Source organism: Aedes aegypti, chromosome 2, assembly GCF_002204515.2.
Source record: "Aedes aegypti strain LVP_AGWG chromosome 2, AaegL5.0 Primary Assembly, whole genome shotgun sequence".
NCBI lineage: Eukaryota > Metazoa > Arthropoda > Insecta > Diptera > Culicidae > Aedes > Aedes aegypti.
The window spans coordinates 423,424,981-423,439,252 of NC_035108.1; the positions used below are offsets into that span (position 1 = coordinate 423,424,981).

The 14,272-nt window shown below is 35.1% G+C and overlaps 1 protein-coding gene across 1 annotated transcript in view; it reads left to right on the forward strand.

Annotated features, from left to right (window-relative positions):
* Positions 1-14,272, forward strand: part of LOC110677033 (homeobox protein invected) — a 388,087-nt gene that overhangs the window by 367,980 nt on the left and 5,835 nt on the right. Inside the window, exon 3 of the mRNA XM_021847510.1 lies at positions 9,329-9,504. Coding sequence (XP_021703202.1) covers positions 9,329-9,504 — 176 coding nt within the window. The remainder of the gene's footprint in view (positions 1-9,328; positions 9,505-14,272) is intronic.

Sequence of the window (14,272 nt, forward strand, 5' to 3'; positions counted from 1 at the left end):
GAATGTTTTGTTCTACGAGATGATGAGTTTATAAGGTAAATTTTGATATAATCACTCAAATATGGTCCGTCCCGAAAGGGTTAAGTGACCACACCATTGATCAGATCCATATTATCATTAACCACAAAGCCTTCTGTCTGGGTTCAGAATGGAAAATACCCTCGAAAGGCCCACCGTATCTACGACACAGAGCATAGGTGCAAATCGGCCAACAAAAGATCGGTTCGTCGAAAGCAAATAAACATTCTCCGCGCGGTTAAGTGGTTGGAACCCACCGAGAGACCCACGAAAGGAAACAAATTGAACGCTGTTTGAGAGACATGATCTTCAACAATTGAACAAAACGAAAGTACCTTCCTCTTTTCTTCTGTTGCGGCGGGCACTGTGGGCCAGAAATAGAAATTAGGCGATAAAATACCTAACACTATCAATGAACAAAAATCAACCTACCTAGTTAAGGGGACGGTCCTTGATAGTGGTTAGAACACACGCCTCTCACGCCAAGGACCTGGGATCGAATCGCATCCCCGAGATAGTCACTAAAAATTTCTGTGACGAATCCCTTCGGAAGGGAAGTGAAACCGTTGGTCCCGAGATGAACTAGCCCAGGGCTAAAAATCTCGTTAATAAAGAAAGAAAAAGAAAAAAACCTACAAGTTATGATAACAAATGTTTGAAGTATTTGATATTTTTTGTATCATTATCGTATACACTCTCGTGTTTTGTCCATATCTTTGTGATGAAATGTCTTATTGGGTTTCTCTATGGCAATGTGTTAATCTTATATCTGCATATTTTTGGTAAACATTCTTTCAATTTTGTTTACTAAATTTCTACTTAGTGTTGTTAAACTATTATATAAAAACATGGCTTATTTTCTCAGCATTGGATCACTTAAAATTTAATACAACATGTGATTAGAACCGCAATCTATCCTTTGAAAAGAATTTTTTTATTAATTTTTTGTGGCAGATCTGAAAGTTTGGGTTCACCGGAATTTAATTAAAACAAGAAAATATTGTAATATTTCCTGCGAATTATGTACGCACTTTTATTAACGTTAAAATAGGCTATGGACTATTGAAATTGGTTGCAGAAGGGCAAAGGTATTAACAAAAATGATTTACATGCTCTTTAGCACGATGAAAACACCATTCTAAAGGGCGAATCAAAATTTTTGCACGATGACTTGAACGATTATTTCTCACGGATTTAAATTTTTTGTTGATCGAATGCTGAGAAAATTAGCCAAAGATTTCAGTGTCATTTTTGAAAAATGTCACAACTGTGAATAAAACTTTAGTAAACAAAATTCATAAAATCTTTTTGTCAATATGAATAGTAATATAGTAAAATTAACTTATTGCTTTCGAACGCGCTATAGTAACTTTCAATAATTCGTGTAATCACTGATGTATGGGCAACACACTTTTATATATTTTTAGAGGGTAGACCCAAACTTTGACACGGAAATCCTTAAAAATCTTGAAAGACTCATTTGCAGCCAACGAAATTATATGCTTCATTTCTCGCTTAATCTGGGATAACGCCCTAAAAGCCATTGGTAGCCAAATGTGTAGCTCGTTGTTTCTGAGCAAATTAATGAATAAGCTTCCAAACCAACACCACTGGCAGATAGAGAATGATCCTTTCTTCCCCATAGCGTTGTTAAAAAACATGTAACTCCATTCAAATGCTCAGAAACAACGAGCTACATACATGGTTACCAATGGCTTTTAGGGCGAGATCAGAAGTTATGCGAGATTTATACCCAATTTTATAGTTCATATACTTCACCTACTAAAGGTCTCAAACAACAATATTTAACAAATTTATACTGACGAGTTTTTTGACGAGCATCTTAATATGATTCGAACAAAATATGGTATCAGTTATCCTTGTTGGTAGTCTTAACATAATTGAATTTGTAACCTGAATTTCATTAGTAGAAAATTTTGATGACCAGAGGATTGCTTAATTTACAATTCACCAGAGGATTGCTTAGCACTCTGTTTCAATTTTTTTTTTCAAAGACACGTCACGTTAGTGCTTCCAGTGCACAGTGGTCCAGGAATCAGTTTTACGCGGAAAGATGCATTTTGAGCTTTAGAATGAAACATTAGACAAAAACGGTCTTCTACAAAGTTGTTTGTATTAGTTAAGCCATTTGTTTGGTGTTATTGAAAATTAGGGTGGACCACATTTTCATAGAAATTGTGTAACTAACTTTCTTATTTGTAGAAATTATATTATACATGCTTCAGCAAAGTTTTAGACCATCTTGAAATTGAATGGTCTATAACTTTGCTGAAGCATGTATAATATAATTAATGAATTATGAACGACTTTTAGAACTTAACAAAACGCAAATTTTCATGCAAAAAGATTGTTAACACATCTGTAATTTTTTGATATAATTAACAATTTCATTTTGTCTTTTGAACGCTGTCAAAAGATATTTTTTATGTTTGCCCCAATCAGAGATGTTCACAATCAAAGTAAACATGTTTTTGAGAGAAAAACAACAATAACTCCTAAACAGAAGGAGATAGCGAGTTTCTTCACTCACCAAATTACGCATTTTTTAAAGCTCTAAAAGTGTTTCATAGACTACTTTGATGAGAAATTTGAATTGAAAACTCTAGAGCCAGAAAACCAGTTTTGTTCGGACCACCCTATGTCACTGCAGGAAAAAAGCTCTAAATCGGTCAATTTAAGAGATACAAAAAAACTTTTTTAGCGAAGTTGCTTGAAATTGAATGGTCTATAACTTTGCTGATAATTTCTACAAATAAGATAGTTAGTTACACAATTTCTATGAAAATGTGGTCCACCCTAATTTTCAATAACACCAAACAAAGGGCTTAACTAATACAAACAACTTTGTAGAAGACCGTTTTTGTCTAATATTTCATTCTAAAGCTCAAAATGCATCTTTCCGCGTAAAACTGATTCCTGGACCGTATTGCAGTGGACGATTTGCTCTTTGAAGGAAGCACCAAACTAGACAACGGACTAGCATGCAACGCCCAGTGGCACAGTCGAAATATATTCGTGACGAAAAGTTTTTCGGGCTGAAGCGTGAATCGAACCCACACTCCTTGACTCTATGTGGGTAAATGCTAGGTAACACTAACTGCACGGCCACGTTGCCCACATTTCGAAGTTTCCAGAATACCTGTCCACATATTTTCACTGTTTTCATGTCAACGTTTTTTATGTGATCTACAGTACTGGACAGAATAAAGTACGCATTGGCCGTTTTTCCATACAAAATGATCAAGTTTGGAGTCTTATATCTCGGTTTCTAGTTGTCTGATTGACCTGAAATTTTCACCGCAGCTTGAAAGTAACCTCAAATTTGCTAGGCTAGAAATTCAAAGTTTTTCATTAACGAACTTTTAAGTTATCGCAAATCTCAAATTTTGATAAAAATGAGATAATTTTAAAGTAAAAATAATTTTTATATGAAAATATTTAGAGCAATATGTCCTTCTGCAAAAATGTACAATATGATAAGACACACAAATTTGCAGAACATCATTTTTCGGTAAAACTGATTGTTTTCAAAATATTTTCAAAACTAAATTTTGCAATTTTTTGCAAATTGAGAGATTTTCAATAATTTAAAAAGATTGTGTTTCAAATGCAGTGATATTTTAATTGAGTAAAATCTATGTTATATCTAGGCTGTGGTGAAAATTTCAGATCAATCGGAACACTAAAACCTGAGATTCAGATCTCCAAACTTGACCGTTTTGTATGGGAAAACGGCCAATGCGTACTTTATTCTTTCCAGTACTGTATATACATTATGTTACATATGATAGTATATAATCTGTAATGATTAGGAAAGTTAAAGATTTTAAACTTTTTCGAAAGGTGAGCGAGATGAATCCGAAACGACACTGTAACTATAAGAAATATTAATTTATTGCAACTAGACCTTCCTTGTTTCAAATAGGCAGGGGAGTGTAAGCGGCATTTCGATCAATTTTATATAAATTGTGCTGATAAATTCGACTGTTTACAAACTTTTTAACTGTATTTCAGGGCGATTTCTCAGTTCAGTAGAAAAAAAAACTAACATTTTTCGTAGTAGATTGACACGAGCTATCAAACAAACGAACGTACGAAAGGAAAATGTCAAATGAATGCAGCTGACCACGATGGCGTCACATGAAAACGGTACGGTTCTGTTAATTTCTGTTCTGTTTAGAGCTGATTACATTGTATGTGTGTCACATTTGACATAACGAGCAAGATTAAGCTATTATATATACGGGGACGGGCCAGGTGTAGTGGTTAGAACACACGCCTCTCACGTCGAGGACCTGGGATCGAATCCCATCCCCGAGATAGTCACTGACAAAAAAGTTGTAGTGACGACTTTATTCGGAAGGGAAGTAAAGCCGTTGGTCCCGAGATGAACTAGCCTAGGGCTAAAAATCTCGTTAATAAAGATAAAAAAAAGCTATCATATGATCGGATATTTCTGAGTCTATGCAAAATTCATGATTTATGAAAATGTCATCGTGTCAGACGGCATTCATTCCACAGCTTTTGTGTTTCTCGAAGTCCATTCTACTGTTCGTGCTGTGTGTGAGAGGTGACGGTAGTGGATGAGTGTAGAGAAATCATTTGACTGCTGACCATGAAAGCGAAACGAACGTCGCGAAAAATGTCAAGCAGCACTGATCGAAAAGTGTAAAGTATTAGGACGGGTAAAAATTAAAAAAAAATCGAAGACCCAACCTCCCATGTGTACCTGACCATCCTTACGATAAATATTGTGTTCTGTAAGAATTTCAGTTTTTTGGTAGTAATCTAAAGTAGTCCAAGTAGACTCATATGGGAATTATCATAGATTTCTTTTGAAAAATGTTCCTTATGCGTTAGTACTGTAATGCAAGCACAAACTAATCATATCGTAATGAAGACTCATTCTTCAAACCTTAATAAAGTAGTTTTTAGAAGAGATTATAGAACACTATTTTTATCGTAAGGATAGTAAAAACATATGGGAGGTAAAATTTCCAACCTTTTTTGAATTGGGGGTTACAAAAGTCTGTTATCAGTATACCTAAAGGTTGACTATGAACCACGCTTAAACCGATATTTTTGGAACCTTTATTACCAAGAACTTAACATGGTACCGTATGCAGTTCGACCAAATGTAGACGAAATGTCAGTTTGACCAAATGTCATACCCTTTCTATTGCAATTGAACATTTTAGACCAAATGTCCATTCGATGAAATGTCCCTTCGCCCAAACGTACTTTCGACTAAATGTCATTCGACGAAATGTTATTCGACCAAATGTCTTTCAAACTAGTCGCATAGATTAGCCTAGAACAATGATAGCCCTCGAGCTATTTAACAAGAACAAAGACACCATTTTTCTAAGTGGTCAGGCTTCTGAGATATCTGCAAAACAAACTTTTTATGCTCACTGCTGCCGACTGGCAAAATTTTGAATCGACTTGCTCAACTTGAACTAGGTACTGAACAACTTTGTCGAAAACACCACCTTTTTTGACAGGCTCCTGAGACCCGAATCGTATATATTTTGCAACTTCTATGTACAATTGTTGATTTTACCACATTACAAAGAGCCATACTGTGAAAAAAACCGTTGAGTATTGTTCCTACGAAGATTCTATAGGAAAACATTTTGGTCTGGTGTCGATAGATATCTCTGTTATAAAACGATAGTATATAAATCACAGCCCGAAGGTTAAATTTCCCCTGCAGATTGTACAAATTTTAATAATTTCCTATAGTTTTTTTTATCATATTTAACATCAGAACTGCATAAGATTTAGTAAGTCAATTTACTCACGTTTAGTGTCTTATCGCAGTCCCGTTCTGTCTGGAATATGCTAGCGTACAGTATCTTCGTAGACCCTGAATGTCAAGGTTATTATTTTTTTGCCAAAGCAATCTCATTACAATTATTTATTCCTGAGAGTTTAATATAGCTTAATATAATAGAACTAGTTGAATTTCAATGAAACAACTGCTATACCGTTGTCCTGTGTTTGGACTTTAGGTTAAATCATAGTAATAATAATCATTTCTTTTAAACTCAAATAAGTTAAATTCTTCTCACTAATTTTAGGCGGAACAGGGACTCTGCTTAGGAGTTTTTGAAGAAACCAGTATCAGGTAGAACTAATAGAATTGTATCGAGGATTCTGACAAAATTTCAGTTACGCAATAATCTTGCTCAAGAGTTCTTGACAAATGTAAGATTCTTAGTCAGCATTTTGCGTGAGTCGTTTACACGATGGTATAAGATCAATACTCAAGATTTTATAAAAGTATGGAATTAAATGAAGTTGTCGTACGGCGATTATGCAATTTTTTTTATTCAAGTTTAATCCGTATCAACCCAACAAATGGAAAATAGCTGAAAATACTGCTAGCACATGAAAGAGGACTGAAAACTGTGTTGACAGAGATCTGCTTCGAAAATCTCATACTTGAGCTTTTCATGCTAAATTCAATCACACTCAATTGCCGTCAAACATAATATAGTCAAAAAGCCTATCAAAAACTCATGGAAATCGAATATTGTTGTTTACTGTAGATATGATTACTATAATTCTACCAGACTATGAAGAAAATTTCTTTAATCATTGTTTTGTGTGAGTAATCTGTTGAAGTATGAGACAATGAGTGAAACAAATGAATTAACTCATCCATGATGTTTTGACTACTGAGTTGTGTGATTGACAACTCACGCATGAAAAATTTCAATCATGACTTTTGAGAATTTGTGTTAATCACAACAACTGACCCACAACTGATCGAATTTAATAAATTTCAAGACGAACTAGTGATACAATAGTGGAAATCATGGGTACATTGTAAAATCAATGAATAAATATTGAAATTACGTTATTTTAACATCATACACAGTACCAAAAAATCATGTGATTTACGTCTTTTGGGATGCACATAAAAGAAGCGAGCCAAATGACGTAAATTTGAGTCGAATTTTAAATACGTTAATGTCTGATTCTGGAAATGTCGCTCACACTTCTATCGTTTTCGTGTCCTTCAACATGTAAAATTACATTTTTGGTTAAATACATCATCAAGGCCACGTTTTTGTGTCGTTCCATCACTTACATCATGTGCCATTCAGTCACAACTAGAATTACGTCCACAGTAATTTTCATTATTTTTAAGAGTGTATTTATCAAGTATACTTTGTTTGCTCTTCTTCTTCTTGGCATTAACGTCCTCACTGGAACAAAGCCTGCTTCTCAGCGTAGTGTTCTTTATGAGCACTTCCACAGTTACTCTAACCGCTCGGCTAAGGAAGGCTTAGTTTGCTCCTCAACAATGAATACTACACAGTTCGAACGAAACGTGTAAATTTCTGAGACATATAATGCACATAATTGGAGCGTGGAATATCATGGATATTTACATGATATGTCATGTAAACTTCAATTATATGTCATGTAATCTAGCAGGATCATGAGTGGTTACATGACATATAACACATTTTTACATGATTTCAAACTGAAATTTACATGACGTCATGTTTACATCGCATAAATGAAGTTTACATGACGTGTAATTTTCATTATTTTTAACTGTGTAGGGTGATGATCAAACTACAAACATATTAAGTTACACTACCCAAAGTTGTTCATTTTGCCTCCTGAAGCTACTTTGAAAGTATGTGCGGAATCTGTCTACACTAATGGGTGGGAGAGCTCTTACTCTGGAAGTACTCATACAAACACTAAGCTGAGAAACAAGTTCTGTCCTGACTGAAACATAATATCAGAAAAAAAAGAAAAAGAAGTATTTAGGATATCTAAAGTTTGATTTTTTTCACAACAAAATAGGTCACCTTAAATATACACACAATAATAATTCTTGTTGTTTTTTTCACAAATTCTTTATTCTTAAAAAAGGTATAAAGTTCAAATGTATAAAATGTAAAAAACCTAAAAAAATGTAAAAACCTGTAAAAAATCAAAATTAATCGTAGATATACAATCACATATATTGTCAATGATCATTTATTAATCTAAAATAATAAATTTTATATAAAAATAGATTTTTGAATATTAACTGCTTAATTTTGATTTCAGACCCATAGTAGCCGTAGAAGAAATTTTCTCCCATCCATCCCGACCGGGAGAAACGTGAACGGTTCACCCAAATTGCATCTCAATCCATTCGTGCTAATTAAATTATTTGATTCTCCAGGCGGAAATCGACGGCCAGACGAACGATCATCTGGTGCGCGCTTCGTTCGTTTTTCCTATTAGCGTTTAATGGCTGGTGGTAACTCTTCTTGGGGCCTCACCCCATCCGGAGGACTGCATGATCATTTTCTATTTGAAATTTAAATTGAGTGTGATTTCAGTTGGCGCTTGAATGGCGCCAGCTTTTCGCCCGCTCTTGGTTCTTGTCAGTCGTCGTCGTCGTTGGTGGTCTTTCCCATATCTTGGCCGACGAAAGACGAAAGGCTACGGCTACTCATTACTACCGAAATATTTCCTCATTAAATGAGACGTTTGAGATAGGCCACCGTGTGCTCAGCACTAGGAATTATGATGCGTGCTACGGAAGCGTGGTTTATTTGATGATTGTAGTTGTCTTCACCTGGTTTACAGATTGTTAGCATCCATTCTTAACGAGCTTGTCTGTTTTACCCTTCTTTCACCCATAAGAATGGTACAAATACTGCTTGAGAAATCGACTTTCGATCCGAGGCCATAATTTCTTTGAGTGAAGGTCTTGGTATCTACATGCGTAACCAGAAATCTTTCGAAGGTTTATGAATAAGGTTCATACTCAAACAGACTCTAACAAACATATTCTATCAAGTTTGGAGTCCAACTGCTTCCGAAGGTTATCCATGAACTTCATTGAGTCTAGTTCTTCAGATCAACAAACGTAACCAGTAATCTGTTGACGAAAAATCAACAAGGTTTACACACTCAATCTAAGTTTGACATTTTCCGGTAATCATTGAACTCCTTCGGGCAAAAGCCTTTGGATCTATAAGCGTAACTTTTAACCTAATTAAGTCGATTCTTAAATAAAGCAACAAATTAATATATAGCTGACATAGCTTTATACAAGTCTTGTCAAACAAGTATTGTTTGAATTCTATTTAATGTTTAATAAATTTCATACACAATCAATTTCGTGGGCTTTGATTCCATTAACGTAACAAAATTTACGTATCACGTAAAAAGAGGCTTGGGTGTAGACAATAGTCACAATATAAGAATGGATCTTTTCACCATCAGTGAATTAATCAATGTTTTTCCTCCTTCTGTTTGCCCTCAGGTCCTCGAGCACGTAAACCAAAGAAGAGCCCCAGCGAGAAGGCGCCCGCCAGTAGCAATGGTGGAGCAGGTGGTGGAGGAGGTGGCAGCAGTAGCAGCAGTGGCGCGTCCGGTGCCCTGGCCGACGACAAAAGACCCCGGACGGCATTCAGTGGACCGCAGCTGGCGAGGTTGAAGGTAAGCGCGAGGGGGATGGGGTGCTAATTGTCAAATATGTGTAATACTACCGTTTAGGTGAGTAACGTGGGAGGTGATGCGTTACGGCTGTTGGGATGGTGCTTAGGAATTATTCCTAATTAAATGATGAAATACTATATCAATATCAACAAAGCCTGTTTTTTTTACAAAGGGGAAATCTGCAAACAGACCCCTGAGAAGGTATCTCAGGGAGTGTGGGTATGCCGCACCATTGACGATCCACTAAAACCAGCCCATGCTCTGTACAAGAGCAATTCTCGCTGAATTGGTCAAGTGGTGTACAGAATGCATAGACATTACCCTTGGCCTCAGACCCTTTTTCCCGGAACCACATATTTCTTCGGGGACGGGCCAGTACATATAATACTTTACACATATAGCAGAAGCAAATTGCTACTTAAACAATGTTGTCTCTTACGATTCCTCTGGACACTTCTTCAGGAATTCGTCATTGGATTCCACAAGGATTTTAATATAAATTCATCTTTTTTTCCCTAGGATTCTTCAATTTCATTTTCGAGATTTCTGAAGTTTTTTTTCTTCAAAGATTCCTTCATGCATTAATCTAGTTATTCTTTAATTGCTTTTTACAGCCGTTGCTGTAGCACAAACAATAATTATTTCAGATATTCGATTGGTTTCATGATTTAATCATTAATGACGGCATGAGCTTCAGCAAGTGATTTTGCATCAAAATATCATGCGTGAGTTTTGGGAAGCAGATTTCAAATGAATTTGCTTTTGTAGGAGATCTACATGATTGAGATTTGAGTATGAATCTAGCAACGCTGGATATGCTCTTCTAAAAAACAAATAACAAGAACTACTTCAAACTTCTGTATCTACGAATACGTTCTTATAGACATTCATTCAGACATACTCTTAGAAATTCCTTCGATTTAATGGATTTCTTCAAAGTTTTTCCCTTATAGATGCTTTTGAAAATTCTACCGGTAATGTTAAGCATAAGCATATGCATAGATGACCGTACAATTCGTAGTTGCTACTCCGTGATTGACTAGCACAATCGAAGTTGCAAAGAGATTTAATGAATGGGGCTTGGGATTAGCTTACCATTCTCAATGTGCTCAAATCGAGAGCTCAAATTTCATAAGTCAATCACGGCACTGGCCACGTCCTTACGGTCATCGGGGAAGGGAAGAAATGTTAGTGTGACTACCGTCGTTACAAGAGACCGAGATCACCTCTGCATCTCCACGGTTGTCATGGAAAGAATATTGGGTTAGTGGGACAAGGGCGAGATCTGGGAGTCACCAATTTTTGGTAATGCGATCCATGATATAATCACGCCTAATCAGATTCGTGGAATAATTCAATAATCGCATTGTACGCCGAACAAGTGTTCGTCACTCGCCCACGCAGGAGCAAGTGACACGATTAATAGATCAAACACTACTAACGGACCGCGCACTTTTTCACTACTGAACTACCGACGCGCGACATGTTTGATCCTGCCCTCATCGCCCGCCCCCGCAGGAGCAAGCGTCAAGGTCGAAGGATCAAACACTACTGTTTTAAAATTCTACCAGTAATGTTATTCAAACATTCTTAGGAACTAAAAGTTAAAAAAAAAATAACAAATTCACAATGATTTTTTGTAGAAACACCTTCCTAGAGTTCATTCAGAATTATTTCTTTTTTATTTTCTTCTCCATTCTTATGCATTAGAATGATATTGCCTAAGCTACCACATGTAAATTTTATTGAAAATAATTATCATGGGTGCAGGTCGTTAGGCCGAATTCCGTTAGGCCGAATAGGTCATTAAGCCTAAATAACACTTGATTATTTACAATAATGTCAAACCACTGCCACATTCATCAGTGTTTTTTCCTTTTTTTAATCAAAGGCTGTTCTTACTAGTTGTAATTCTTAGCGGATATTGTGGGCTTCTAGGTAATTCAAATTATCCTGATCTAACAACTAACAATCAATACGACCTGAAAATTAAATCAGTGGCTTCTAGGTCATGCAAATTATACTGACCTATCCGTGATAGTTACCCATTCGACCATACGGTTCATTAAAACTATCGGACATTTTCGGCCTAACGACCCTTTCGGCCTAACGGCATACGGCCTAATGGTCTTTGGCCTAACGGGATAGAACCGTATATTGGGTTATATGCAAAGGTTACATCTGGTTAGGCCAAAAAGGTGATTAGGCCGAAAATGGTCTGGTAACTAACAAGGTGAGGTCAGGATAATTTGCATTGCCTAGAAGTCAACGAATGAATTTTAAGGTCGTATGAGGGATAGTTTTCTTCACTTCCTAGGGCATAGAAGTACAGTAATGTACCGATTTTTTCAGCTCCATGCTGCATTTAAAGTTGATAAAATCGGAAAAAAAATCAACAGGTTTCAAGTTTTATTTTTACTTAAGAACTTAGTTTTATGATTTTATTAAAAGAAACATTGTTTTTTTTACTGCCATTTTCTATGTACCGTAATCTAAGGTAACACTGATGAGTTCCTTGGCTAATTATTAAAAAATTCAAATTTTAAAATTTTGGTCTTTAGATGATTGCATAGACGTAGCGAAGATCATAATTGACTTCATGCATTCAATATTGCCAGTATAGACGTGTTTATTCTGATTAAAATTAATAAAATTTTAAGGCTGACAAAATCGTGAAGAAGGTATGATAAAATCGGGGGTAAATAAAATCGGGTGTAGACAAAATCGGGTCATTACTGTATCTTCGTGCTTGTCCCATGCAAAAATGGTCTTTTATAGAGAGAGGTCTCAGTTGGATATCTTGCATTAACGATTTCAATATCAGTATCTCGATATTTCTTGTTACAAAATTGAACATTCATTCGTACCATAGCATTTAAACGTTTGTGCACCATTAAGTTTATTAAACTTTCGGTGATAAATTTCATAATACTTCCATGAACTTAACTAATATTGTATTTTCTTTAAAGAATTCCAAACTATTTTATAGATGTCCATGTCCATGTCAAAAGATCATTAGTTTTCCGAGAGCAATTTTGATGCATAGCGTAGAAATATAGAATATGTCGCTTTGTTAAAATTTTCATGACAATAATTATATAAGCTAAAACAAAAAAAAATACTGTTTGTTTATAAGAAATTGAAATTAAACATTTCAACTCTACTATTCGTAATGTATTGAGATTTTCGAGGATATCACGTGCAAACGCCAAGAAGAATTTTTGTGTTTAGATGGATCAAATTGTCACAATCAAATCAAAACAATAAGTTCTGGATGATCCTGGTATCTCCTTTTTTAGTAATTTAATGCTTTAATTTTAGTAGATAATTACAATATAAACATATTACAGTTTTCAGGCACGGGCGTACCCAGAAAGGGGCAGGGGAGGAGCAGGGGAGAGTCATTACACCTTCCTGGTTGACGAATAAAATAAATTAAAATCAATTTGATTGTTACAAAGGTTAATATATTTTTCGAAATTACAAAGATTGTTTTCAGCCATATTAAACATGACTTTTTTGAAATCCTTAGAGTCTTACTAGAAATCGGACTTGTGTCAAAAATTTATCCAGAGTATAAACTTTTGTATGATTTTTTCAAAAATAATCATGCTTTTTGACTATTTCTTGAAAAATTCTTAGACTTCATCAAATAATCAAACTTCTGCCCAAGATCTTACCAGAAATCCTTCGAATATTTTATAAACAGTCCGCAACATATCTTGAGAGAAATCAGTCAAAATTTATTTATGGACTCAAAAGGGCCATGGATCCCCCATGTAAACTTGAAGAAAATTCATACAGAAATGCTTCGGAGAATACGTCTAAAAATTTGATAGAAGGTAGCTTGGCATGTTCTCGAGGAATTTATCCTGGGATTCCACTAGATGTATTTTTTTTTCGATTCTTCTAAGATTATACCAATAATTAATCCAGGAGTAATTCCAGAACTCGTTCCTAGTAGTGCCTAAAAATACTCCACCGAGTCTTCAGCAATACCTTTATTACTTCAGAAATCGCATTTGATAACCCGCTAGGGAATAGTGAATGAATCCATAAACATCCTTTCCACTTATTTCTCTGCAAATTCCCTTTTTCTGGAATTTTCTCTGCAAATTTGAACTTTGATTAATAGAAGAATTGCTCAGGGATAACGCTGAGAACATCTTCAAGAGCTCTTTGGAAGATTATTCTAGAAATTCCACTAATTTTCTTTTTGATTTTTTCACATAATTTACACCGAACTCAATTTTCTATGATCATTTTGAGAAATCGCTGAAACTGATATGATTATCTAAAGATTTCTGCAGGAATGATTGCAGACATTTTTATAGGATTAGATCAGAAATTTCACAAGGAATATCTCCAAGCAATGCCTTTGCTATAGGCAGGATTTTCCAACAAATTCCTTATAAGAATATTTAAAAGATATTTATTTCGGATGCAACTGTAGGAATTTCTCCTAAAAAAAACAAAAAAGATTCAAAGAAGTTTGTAGAATACCACCAACACAGAATTTCGAGCTTTCATTCTCGGATTATTCTAGGAATTACTCCAAGTTTTACCTATAAAGATTTTATAACGATTCATGGAGATTTTTTTTTCTTGCAGTTGTTGGGTATTCTAACGAGATTTGAAAAAAAAAAATCAAAATTTCCCTGAAAATGCTGATATAGATTTCGGAAATTATTAAGAACTCCTTCGAAAAAAAAAAGAATTCAACCAGAAGTAACTCTATCACACTGATTCATCTAGAAATTAATTAAAG